The sequence below is a fragment of the Macrobrachium rosenbergii genome, chromosome 14 (assembly GCF_040412425.1).
Source record: "Macrobrachium rosenbergii isolate ZJJX-2024 chromosome 14, ASM4041242v1, whole genome shotgun sequence".
NCBI lineage: Eukaryota > Metazoa > Arthropoda > Malacostraca > Decapoda > Palaemonidae > Macrobrachium > Macrobrachium rosenbergii.
Window position 1 is genome coordinate 39,877,404 of NC_089754.1, and position 13,047 is coordinate 39,890,450.

The window sequence follows — 13,047 nt, forward strand, 5'->3', positions numbered from 1 at the left end:
TAAAAACACTAACATGAGGGATTACTTCATAATATTTTCCATTTTTAGAGTTGAGAAGTCCCTACAATATACTGTTAAAAGCAGTTGAATAAACTAAAACATTTACAACAACATTCCTTACAGTATTTCTGCAGTGGTTGTAAGGTGAGTGAAGATGAATGTACACTTTCATTTAATGTCTAGACTGACACTTAAGCACATTACTGATTTTGGCAATGCAACGACTAACTTACACTAAAGCTTGAAACCTGGAAAAAGTGCATTTCTTTTCCCAATATTTTTTCTCGTCAAAGCATAATACATATAAAGAACTGAATATCAGCTCTCACACTTATCTCATTCAAGATAAAAATATAATAAACATGAAAACCATATGGATCCTTAATGCTACTACAATATCAAATATATGAAGGCTATATCAAAAATTCCTCTTTAATCAAATGCTTACATTTTGAACCATATAAACCATAATAGTATATATTAACATAGATCAAAAATTACATTTTACAAATGTGGTGACAGCAATTTCATATATATCTGAAATTTCTTTTGCAGGGATCCAAATTAACAACAGTATGTTTAAAAAGCTGTTAACTGGAATTGCTTATAAATAATGAAATTAGAGCAAAGTGCCAGGTGTTTAGATGCTCCTTGGGCACGATAGTAATTGTTTACCAATATGCTACCACTGTCAGTCAATCAAGGGCAGATCCAGGATTTTATGCACAGGGTAATATTTTACAAAATATGAAGGTTTCAAGTTTATACAAATCATAATGACCTTGTAAAATGAGGAGAAAGATTTAGTATGAAACTGGCGGGCCAGAGATTTTTTAGATCCCATAATGACTGGGAAAATTTCTCTTCATAAATTACAACAATTATCATCATAAATGGTTCCAATGTTGAATACAGGTACACTAAGACACTTCAGCCAATTGTGATTTCTACTGGATCAAATATTTATGTGGAAATTTGGATACCATTCATCATTAGGCTACAAAGAAGACAAGTCATCTAATAAGATTAATAACTTCCAGTTGATCAGCAGCCTTAAATTCTGTATAACACTAGAAAGCAAAATGAGTTGTCCCAATGCTAGACACATTAAAAAAGAATTCCTCGGTGGACAAAGTTATGAGGTCTAGGAAATGTAATACTAGTTTTCATTTTAAGTCGGGAGACACCCATTGGGATGAGATTAGGAGGCTAAAGACTTCACGAACTACACTACTAACAAGCAATTTCAGTTTGTAAAAGACATGTTAAGCCCCCATCTAAATGTTTTAAAAAACAAGCCTTTGGTTTTAACCCTTAGAAGATTAGCATAATACTACAAAACCTTGAAAATATAAAATGAAAACAATTTATAAATTAACTGACATTAAATGTCCAGCATTGTAAAGTAATTTTTAAAAATTATTCACATTTTTCTTAGGCTGCTAAAGGTACAAAAAACTAATAACAAAAAGTTTCCAGCAATTTTTTTCTCAACTGTGTATTATGACACACTCAGTTATTAAAATGTACTTCCACTGTTGAGATTCCATGTTGATGTAAACTATTATCAAACAAATTCCCATTCAAAATTTTGCATAAGTAACAACTTTGAGCTGTTCCCAATTTGTTTAACTTTCATTATTCCATGTGGGAAGCTATTGTAAAATTATTGCATAGAAAATATAAAGCAGTTGTAGAAAGAATACCTAGAAAATATATTCTATAAAGCAGTTGTAGAGAGAATACCAAGAAAATATATTCAAAGTAAATACAGTACACTGAAGAAAATTCTGATTTAGTCAAAGAAAATTCTATAACACACTAAAATAATTTTGTTAATCAGGTTACAAAATTAAATTGCAATTACCGTACCACATTCATATGTTAATGTACTATTCCAATAAATTCCAATACTGTTACAAACAAACTTCAAGATTTTTTATTGCACTCAACAAAAAGGACTTTAAAAATACCAAAATATAAAAAATATTTCTTGCTTTTCATATGACACACCAATACCTCAATTATCAAGAGATTTTCTCCTGTGTTAATAATTATCAGATTAACTTATCAGGCAACACACAATAATAATCTGGAAACGACTATAAAACTTGAAAGCATTTCAAGTGGAAACATCAAATGGATAAATGACCAGGATCATCTAATGTTTACAGCATTGCTATAACATCACAGTCTTGGGTTCGAGTTCCCTTGCTTGAGGGAACATCCCACGTACACTATTAAATACGGTAGCAAATTCAATTCACTGTTATTCAATATGCACATACTGTATACTGTTATACCTTCCCCTCTTGGCTTCTACTTTTTTGCTTTCTTTTTAATATACTATGGGCATTCTCTTCTAAGGGAGTTTCCCATGCAAGTTCATGGTCTTTTTGCTTATTCAATATCATGCTCACTTATCATTATGGAAAATACTTCATATATTTTTACTGTGTTCACCTATGACCACAACATATGTCTTGGACAAAATATAAACTCTACATCAAAATAAATTTCAAGACCATTATTCCACCTTATTCAAATACCCAATAAAGAATGGAAAAAAGTATGAAAGCAAGAAGAGAAAGGAATAAGAGCTGTGAATTGTAAAAACTCCTAAGAATATGAGTAAAGAAATATTCCAGTGAAATATGAAGTAAATACAATGAGTAAATCAATAAGATACAGGAAAGCAAAGAAAAATATAAAAACAGAATTATAAGGACAGAATATTAGCAAAAAGAGAACAGTATGGAGAAGGAGAGGAACACAGCAATATAATCATGTACATAACTTATTATAACAACACATATGACAGTAATACATGTCCTCATATTCATAGCATATTTGTTGACTTTGCTTTTTCCTTAAGTCCATGATTTACTTTATGAATTGTTATAAACTGTTTACACTACTGTGATGCTCTACTCTGCTTTTCCAATCTTTTGCTGCCCTTATATTTCTTGCACATTTTGCTTTGCTCTCCTACATCTCATATTATTTACAGTCTAGTTTAGTACTTCTACTTCATTCGATTATAAATCATGGCCATTTTTCATGTTTGCTATACTGTAAGTTTTTCTACTTAATGCTAATTATGGGTAAGATGCAAAACCCTACAAATTTATTTACTGAAATTGAGGGCAACATTTTTATCAAGTATAACATGCAAAAGACCCTCACAACTTACATTAATATGTACAAGAAAAGTCAGGGCCAAATATATAGCAGAGAGTTAAGGATTACCTGTTAAACTACTTTATACTATTTATATCCTCCCTAGTCAGTAACATTTACATATATAAAAGATTTCCAAACTGGCAGATACCATTCACAGTGACCCTGTGCAGAACACTGGAGGCAGCACTAAAGGTATTCTACAGTACTTTCAATCCCCAATTGCATTGCTTTTTGTTTTTACTTTTCAACTGTTCTTTCAGGTTTCTTCTCACCTACCTGTCCAACTTCTTTCAATGATGTATTGTACTGCACAAATTTTCACCTTCAACAACTAACAGCAATACCCTCTAATTCAGTAAGCACTAATGCAAACAAGAGTTCCTTCTGAAGGAAATAGCGATATCTACAAAAATTGTACTGAAGGTAGCAGGGATGGAATGAGTTACTGGTAGAGATGAATTCTTCACAAGATATACAAACCCATCATGATTGCCAAAGGTAAACAAATTTTGTACTTGACTGTATACCACATAAGGTACAACAATGCAGCTAGGGTAGCGTAGCAAATTGCAGCACAAGCAAGGAAGCTCCCACTGACAATACTGTATAATAAATTCAAGAAACAATGAGTCAAATACTGCCACTCCAAAAACTCATGTACTTCTGCTAAAGACTTGTAGAACTATTTGGACTACACAACTGCAAATCTGATGAAAGACTTTTATGAATAAAACGTGCACATGGATAAAAATTGTTGACATACACAAAAGTGAATTTATGTATAGAGGTATAACAGGAAACTAACACTGAATGCATTTATCAGTAGTATAAAGTTCAGCTTACTGCACAAGAAAATGTCAACAGCAAAGAAAGTCTGTGTACTATTAATAGCCACAAGGACATCTTAGCTCCCCAATTTCTTCACATGTCTGAATATGCTCACCACTACTAGCCATTAGTCCAGGTGGGAAATAAATGAAGAAGCTATAGTCAACATGTCAAAAGATATCCAAAGCACTATCTTAACCACTATTCACATGTTGAGATCAAAATTATGCTATGAACTGTTTTAATTACTGAACTGTCTTCAGTATGAATTCATAATGAAACACTTCTAAAAATTACCCTCCCTGCAAAAAAAAATTCCTGAAACACTACCCGCAAATTAGACTATACTAATTGTTTTAGCTAAGGACCCACAATCTTCCTAAAAATTTAGCAGTGGGTCAGCTTATAATTAAATTAATCATTTATTGATGAAAGTTTTAACAATAATGTACATTTCTAAATTATTATTTCTTAAAATTGATTAATTAAATCTTGTGATCCTGTAAGTCTCGTATCCATGCGTTCCTTACCTTAGTTTTATTTCTAAAATTCAAAACAAAAATACACTTTACTTCTAAATCACTCATATTTGAGAGATAGATACTGCAATGTAAACAATACATTGAAACCAACTAGACGGTATTTGTGCCTTGAACACTGCAGTAAATTACGATATCCAAATATTGGAAACTTCAAGGGCAAGTCAGCTACTTTACTGTACATGTAGTAAACATAACTAACATTTCAGGTTCAAAACAGAAAGTACAAACAATGATAATTGAGGTACTGGTATCAGTTTTAAAACTAAAAGCTATATAAATCTCTTCTCTTATCATAATTTAACTTGTACCTTTCTATTACTTGTATCTGAATCATGAACTGATGTAAATATTTACCTGTTTATCTTTCATTGAAATTATACAGGTTTACATTATCAGGTTCTTCTGGGAACACTTGAATTACTTTCCCTATGCCTTTTGTTGACCCCTGTCGGAAAAGGAGTCTTGCCCCATTTTCAACTAATTCAGGCTGCCTCAAAAATCTGAATATAACAGACGCTCTATCATTAGTATGTAAACCCTTGGATCCCATAATTCCTTCCACAACAGCTGTCTGTCTCACATTGCCAATGTGGACTGTAGCTTGAAATCCTCGACAAATACTTGTTGAGTGATGTAAAATATGAGTCCTTGCCTGTGAAAAAGATTTATAAAAAATACCTGTTATTACATAACACACTGATAAGAAAACAAATTTCCTTATTTTCACTGGTATTCCAATTACTCAAAGTACAATGGATAGTCAGTCACTTAATAGGACTGGATCCTTGAATTGCTGTGAACTGCAATTTCATGAATGATGAATAAAACTTAGAAAAAGTAAGAATGCCTTCTTTGTGTCATCAACCTTTCATTGTCCTTAAAAGTTACCATTAATTGTTTCTACAATACAGTATGTCTTTCATACATATTACTTGCACTTATTTCCTTAGCTGTAAAAACTCAATATGATTTTGGTGCAATAATGTACATATGAAAAACACTACCAGTTAGCACACCACTAGGTGCATTATTCATCATCTCTTACTAAGCAGATCAAATTCAACAAGCAACTGATCAGCAATACAGTACTGAGCAGAAAAACAAAAAATGTTATGCCTGCTGACAAAATAAGTGGCTATGATAAAAACATACTATTAGAGTACAACCTGTACAACATAGCACACTGTCAAGAGAGAATTTTCATTCCACTTTTCCTCTCTTCCCTCGCCATTATTACCCCTTTCAAATTCTGATAACGTCGACTAATGTCATTTAAAATGTCACTGCTTGAGATCCTGACATCACAGTCTTCTAAATATAATGAAAAAGAAAATATTTTAATATCTTTGCATCTGGGAGCACTGGGATAATGTCTTAAGTGTTATGTATCTCCCTGTTATGGTTCAGGCAGTTCATAGAGAACTGTCCTTAAACTAGTCCAAAATCAAAATTCATAAAAATTTTTGCCATTTTTACATTATTTTTCCCAACATATTTTACATGCAAAAACACAGACATCATTATAATATACCTTACAACGGAAAGGTAATTTTTCATATATTTTTGCCATTTTTACATTTTTCTCAACATACAATACTTTAAATGCAATAACTGACAGATATCAGTGTAATACATCTAACACTGGAAAGGTCATTTTTCATAATTTTTTCATTGTGCTGCAAAACTATAAATTCCATCATGTTAATTCTTAAATTCATGTTCACATATAATTTAACAGCATCATTCCAACTACATCATTTTGTTATTCGACACTTTTAAACATACCAAATATAAGTAAAATCATTTGACTTCAAAATGACAGCAGACTTGGCACTCTAACATGAAAAACAAGTTTACAGCACACAATAAAACAAAATTATCACCAAGTTCATAACAAGTAGGCCAGAGCAGTTTCTGTTTTACCACAAACTGATTTTAACGCCCCCACCTTCAAAAAACATTTCCAAGTTAATGATGGTTTTCATTTACTTGTATCAAAGTACACCAAATAAAGGCAATTTGTAAGTTCAAAGCTGAAAAAACATGTAAACTGCAATAATTCTGTTTCCAGCCACAGTAAGATAGAAGACAATTATCTCAATTATTTATCCTTAAGTACAACACAAAAATAAGATTCCCACTACATAATATGCAGTAAAAAAACAAAATCCAACTAGGTTATGATCAAGTCAACCAAGAAATATCAACATAAACTTACCTGGAAATAATAACATGCTTTTGGCCTTGCTTCTCTGCTCATTAGTTTCATGCCTTTACGTAAGCCTGGATTTGGGCCTCTTAGGGAGAGAGATGCAGACTGTCCTGCACAGACAACTCGACAAGGTACCTTATTTCGATGGATAGATCCTACAGTTACTGGTATAAAGCTACAATTGTCCATGGGTCCTGTTAAAATTAAAATATAAAAGAAGACTATTAACTACTGTAAACCCATAAACTTTGGAAAAATCTGAAATAGCTTTATAATCCAAAGATACTAACCTCCTGTGCATACTTATAAAACACTAATCTTGATGTTCATGTGAACTTATGGCAGGCTATACATGGTCCCTGATAAAAGTATAGAAATAACACCACTTTTCTAAGGGTTAAAACCAGTTAAACTACTGAATATTTAACAGGTAACTAACCAAGCAACAGGGTGGTTCCTTGTGTAATAACGCCTTTGGTCAACAAACCACCAACTATGATACTGTGATCCACATGAAAAACTTCATCAATCTGGAATTCTGCTGGTTCCTGTAAAAACAACAGTGATAATAGGAATGAACTCTAAAAATCCAATAAAACTTAATGCAAAATTACCATAAAAAGTTAAGGCCTCTATCAATAAAACTGAAGACTTGACAAAATTACCTTATGGAAACTAAAGCACTTGTTCCCTGTCCTTACTGATCAAATTTTTTAAAAGGTACTATACATGAAGAGAACTGAAAATTAGCCCAAAGTTGCAATACAGTAATCTCTTGCCTATTCACACTAATAGATCCAAAGGGAAGAAAAGGAGGAAAATGTGAATAAAGGTGGTGTCCTAGGCTAAGCACATGGTAGCTTAGTCTTGCAATTTACTCAGTGCAAACACAGATACATATTATAATCTACTGAATCCAAATAGAGACAACATAATAGCACTGCCATACAAAACACACACATTTTACTTAAAATTTGCCTATATATACTGTCTTTGGCAAGCACCACCCTTACAAGCTATCAATAAGCTAGGCACAGAAGACTGCAGAAGAATAAAATACAGTATGTATGTATTAAAGAGTATTCAACAAAGTACAATATAGTATATTAAAATGAAAAACAATACACAAGAGTAGTGTATAACCGAAAATCGTTAAGCCGGAACATCGTCGAAAATCGTCAAAAATCATTAGAAAACCTTACTTTTAACATTGAAAACGATGTAAAGCATTATTATTGAGTTTTACATCAAAAACCTTCAAATTATGATTATTCTGCCATTTTACAAAAGAAATAATTTCTGATGAATATATTTGAAAACATAACCATGAATAAACCGGGACTGCCTGTATATGCAATTACAAAAGATAAGTAACATAACCATGATACTGCTACACTACTATGTCCTGTCACGATCCTTTTCCATTCTATACCGTAAAATGTGATCCCACCTTCCATTGTATATACACGGCACGTTAAGTCATAAAACCCACAGCCAAAGAAGTATGCATACACACAAGATTCCCTATATTGTACAGTACACCATATTAAGAACTCGTTAACAGGTTTTGTATTGGTGTCTACACATGTACTGTATAGTGCACATAAAGCACCATATAGTAAACTGTTTACTACTGAATAAAGTTTGTATACGACTTATAGCAAAGAGTACAATCATTACTTACAACACTGTACAGTTGTAATAATGACTGCAATAAACATTTGCTCTCTTCTCTCTCACACACATTCCTACCTAAAGTAGTGAGGCCAAGCAATATAGTACTATACTTTTACATCCTCTGGGTTCTAAACACACCTAGGAAATCATTTTAATGCAAACTTTATACTGTAGTAATATATAAAGTATCAAATTAAAGAATGAATCCAGTACATTATCCTATCTCCCATTCTCATTCATATGTCCTTTAGTCTAGCAACCTAAAAAGCTATTTTCATACAGTTCTGCAATAGGACATTTTAATGCACTACTGTAGAAAGATATTCCCATGTAATCAGTCTAAAGGCAATACAATAGACACCAGCACCCAACAACAGTAAACCTCGTTACTATTAACCCTTTCGCTTCCCAAGCACCTTGGACATCATTTCGCCAATGTGCATACCACATTCACATTAAGCCAATAAGCTTAATTCAACAATGGATTTGCTTGCCTGACTGAGCAAAGTTACTGAAACATTAATTTCAATACCATTCCTTAAAGTTTGATGTCCAATTCATAATCACTATATTCATGCTATTTACGCAGTCTCTGCTCTTTTGTGCACTTGAACAGTTTTGTGCAGTTCAGGCCGTTGTAAAGAAAAGGCAGATAAGCAAGAGAGTACTGTACTGAGTGGCAATAACAACTAAAAGTAACAATCTATTCAAATTAAATCTTATAAAAATATGTCACAAACAACAAAACTAATGCACTGCTAACCTGCTCTAATTTCTCTCTCTCCTTATTACTCATTCTTGGAGGTAAAACAAAAAGGAATTTCTTTAATAGTGACAGACCATCACCAGTAACACTAGAAGCGCAGAAAATTGGAACTATATTATTGTCCAACTGGTTGCTCCCAGCAGTGATTGCGTCATCTTCATTTTGTATTAGAAGAGGAACCTGTTGAGACAAAACATGAGAAAATAGATAAGAATTCATGGTATTAGACTTATTTACTTTTCATCCATTCATAAAAACTATAGTGTCAACACACACAGATCTGGTGAAACAAAAAATGAAATACAACCGAGTTGCACTGTAAATACCTAATAAACAAAGGTTTTCTTTAAGAATGTAATGATAACGGTTTTATGCATGTACAACTTACCCTTTTATATCCAGGTTGTGTCAGTGCCTGTTTGAGATCATTGATGGTCCTCTGAATTTGTTGAGGAGATGCAATATCTGTCTTCGTAATAACTAAAACTATCGGTACATCCAAAGCACGAGCTAAGCTCAAGTGCTCCTCGGTCATAGGGGCAACACCGGAAAATGCACTGCCAAAGAAAAATTGTTCATCACCAAATTCAGTGTATTTGTTATAAGAAAAAGTACATGCAGAGAATTACTTCATAAATTTATTTAGTTTTTGAATTGCTAAAAAGTATCTCAGTAACAAATTTCTCATGCTAGCTAGATTAGAGTATTAAAAGCTAGGTATCTTTCAGGGACCAAAAACCCAAGTGGAATGGCACAGATTTTCATAATATGAATTAATGGAAGAAAAGAGGTTCCATAAATTTACATAAAAGCACTTATGATGATCACACAAAAAATAAAAAGTGATCTTGTTGACAGCATAATCCTAATTCTTCAGCCCTGTAGAAATTTCCCTCACAAGAGCAACATAGCTTCTTGAAGCTGTCTACCTAGTAGGGAGGTGGCAATTACAGTTTCCCGAGATGCACGCTATAATATAATACTAAAGATTCTTTGCAAAGCCCCTTCCACCTTGTAATTTTCATCAATTGCAAAATGATTTCATCTCACTTAACCACTTAAACTGCAATATTCAACTTCATCAACCTTACCTTTTTCTATTTAAAATTTTTATTCCAAAACAAATCCTTTAAAGAAACCACATGCAAGTTCAGCAACGTTACTTAGCCGTCATGTTAAACTACTTAACAACAGCAATAATAAACAAAGGTGCTCTTGTGTGGGACCTTAATGGTGACCGAGTGTGATGGAGTGGGAACTGTAGGTCCTCAATGTCTTACAAGGTAAAGCATCTTTACTTAGTGACAATCATCATATCAACAAAGTTCCTAGTGCACTGTATTACCTAACACATTACTGTTTGAAATGGGAGTTGAGACACTCATCAAAATGGATTAAGTATTCTTCTGTTCTACCTTTGTTTTATTTGTAAGGGTAGTATTTGCATTTCACATACATGTACATGCACATAAAGTAAATGCATTGGCATATAGCATATTGTTCATATTAATCTCTAATTACTCACTTTTCCAAAGTGTGTGTGATGTAACTATTTGCTCTGTTTTTTTAATCTTCATCAAGAATGTGCAATTCCTTTGGAATTCTAGGAGTCTATCCAACATCACCTTTAAAGGAAACTGAATTGCTAACCATTTTTTTTTTTTATCTCAAGATTATGTTGTTTCTGTGCTGCTAAGTGGATAAGTGGTATAAGTGGTAAAGGAGAGAGAGAGAGAGAGAGAGAGAGAGAGAGAGAGAGAGAGAGAGAGAGAGAGAGAGAGAGAGAGAGAGAGAGAGAGAGAGAGAGATTGGTAATAAATAACCACACCTACTTATATGTTTCTTGGGACACTTCCATCTACCTATTCCATGTTTACACTGAGTGAGCTCACTGCAACTTAGTTACCTATTTAAAGTAAAATATAACTAACCTCTGTATTGGACTTCTGTAAGTACTTTTAATAACACTTCCCGCAAAAGAAAATTTTGCAAATTATAAAATGGGCAGATATCAACTTGTTCCTCACCTCACAACTAACACTGCATAATGTGGAGAATATCCAGAAAGCCCAAACACTGTAGTCTTAAGATATTTTTGGTCTCCAGCTAAATCAATGAAATTTATAATCTTTATTGACTGACTACATATATCTTCATCATCATAGTCCCGACTACGGGTACAGGTTTGATCAATAACATTTCCCTGTAAATAAGAAAAAAGTATATAAATATGCTAAATTTTAAGAGATACACTGTCTACTTACTTAAGAAAAAACAATGATAAACCTGATAATTTGAACAATAAATAGAAATTCAATCCAATCACAATAATCAATAGGTGACTGAAAATACAATAACCAAATAAGTTACATAAACAAAGGCCAATATACTGTACCTGAGAATCAAAACCTAAAATCTGTAGTGATATACTTGAAGTCTTCCCAGAGCAAACCTCATGCCTATGGCGGAATACATTCAGACGTGCACAACCTCTCCCATTGTCAAGTTCTCCTCTTGTGAGTACACCTAATAAGGTAGACTTTCCTACATCGGAGTTGCCTAAAACAGCAATCCTTAACTCGATGCTATACTGATCATCAGGTACCTGGAGGATAGATTTAGTTACAAAAAATTTGAAAATTAAGTTTCAACTTCAAGATACAGTACTAAACTTTGTAGAAAAGTTTCATTATTCAATTGATAAAAGCCTTTACGAAAATGAGTCCTCTCACCTTTCTGACTAGGACTTCAGCAGCTTTACGAGTCTGCCCGTTGTGGCCTGATATGGTCTTTTCCCTTATCACAGTTAAAGAAGCTCCGAGTTGTCTTGCCATGCGTCTCAGCGTTGTCATAGATGCTTGTAGCTCTTCTTGCGTTAAACCCAATAGAATTCCAGAGTCTTCCACACCTATTTCATATATGGCCTCACCTAATCCTTCTCTTAATCTCCATTGCATCTGCAAAACATCCAACATTATTTACTCCTAACAACGATACATAATTTTTTTCACATCAGTATCAACAGTAAAAACAGCAAATTCCTACACAGTAAGAGTCTGAGTAAATTAAAAAGTTCCCTTCATTTGTCAAAAATCTCCTTGCTTATACATATACATATGAGTACTTTTCACTGTCTCTCTGAAACAAATTAACTTTTATGTGAATTTGCAGCATAAATCGTTGTCAATGTTGGCTAAAACTGAAAAAGTTTCAAAGAACATGTTTAGATGTTTAAAGTTGAACTGGATGCCCTACACGACAGGACTCCAAAAACATATTTGGCTGTTAAAGCTAAACTCCATTCTCTACACTAGGATTGGATCATGATGGAAAAAGCAATTGAAAACATCTGCCAAAAGTTCTTACATGCACTCCCAGGTCCTTGAGAGTCACAAGTTATTCATAAAAATGACCTACCTGAGATACTAGCCTCTTGAACCTCTCATGGTTTGGATTCACCAGCTTTAGTTTGTATTCAATGTTGCCCTCTTGAGGCTCAGAAGGCAGCTGGTCAGGCAGCATAGCTACTTTAGGTCCTCTCTGTACCCCACCTAGGGTACCGACACGGATAGGAAGGTTTCCCCTACGGCCTTTGTACAGCTGCTCTTCATGGTTAGGAAAAATATTGCCATTTAATTCATCCAAATCTTGTGTTTGTGTAGTCTCATTTTCCAGTGCTGGATCAAATAAGCCAAGAAAGGTATCCATTGTCTCCTGTAAAAAAAGAATAACCTCCTTCATACACTTAAAACTCAAGTTTCTCTACATCATTATTCTTATAATAATTATCAACATCATGACACTACATTAGCACTTTGAAGCCAATCAAACTAGCAAAA

At 33.3% G+C, this 13,047-nt stretch overlaps 1 protein-coding gene across 3 annotated transcripts in view; it reads right to left on the minus strand.

The window, feature by feature from the left end:
* Positions 1 to 16: 16 nt before the first annotated feature.
* Positions 17 to 13,047, minus strand: part of LOC136845976 (GTP-binding protein 2) — a 38,496-nt gene continuing 25,465 nt past the window's right edge. For all 3 annotated transcript variants that reach the window (XM_067116531.1, XM_067116530.1, XM_067116532.1), the window contains 9 exons: positions 12,626 to 12,922; positions 11,941 to 12,165; positions 11,604 to 11,813; positions 11,236 to 11,411; positions 9,597 to 9,765; positions 9,206 to 9,388; positions 7,205 to 7,313; positions 6,772 to 6,959; positions 17 to 5,205 (listed from right to left, as the gene is read on the minus strand). In XM_067116531.1, coding sequence (XP_066972632.1) covers positions 4,912 to 5,205; positions 6,772 to 6,959; positions 7,205 to 7,313; positions 9,206 to 9,388; positions 9,597 to 9,765; positions 11,236 to 11,411; positions 11,604 to 11,813; positions 11,941 to 12,165; positions 12,626 to 12,922 — 1,851 coding nt within the window. In that variant the 3' untranslated portion in view covers positions 17 to 4,911. The remainder of the gene's footprint in view (positions 5,206 to 6,771; positions 6,960 to 7,204; positions 7,314 to 9,205; positions 9,389 to 9,596; positions 9,766 to 11,235; positions 11,412 to 11,603; positions 11,814 to 11,940; positions 12,166 to 12,625; positions 12,923 to 13,047) is intronic.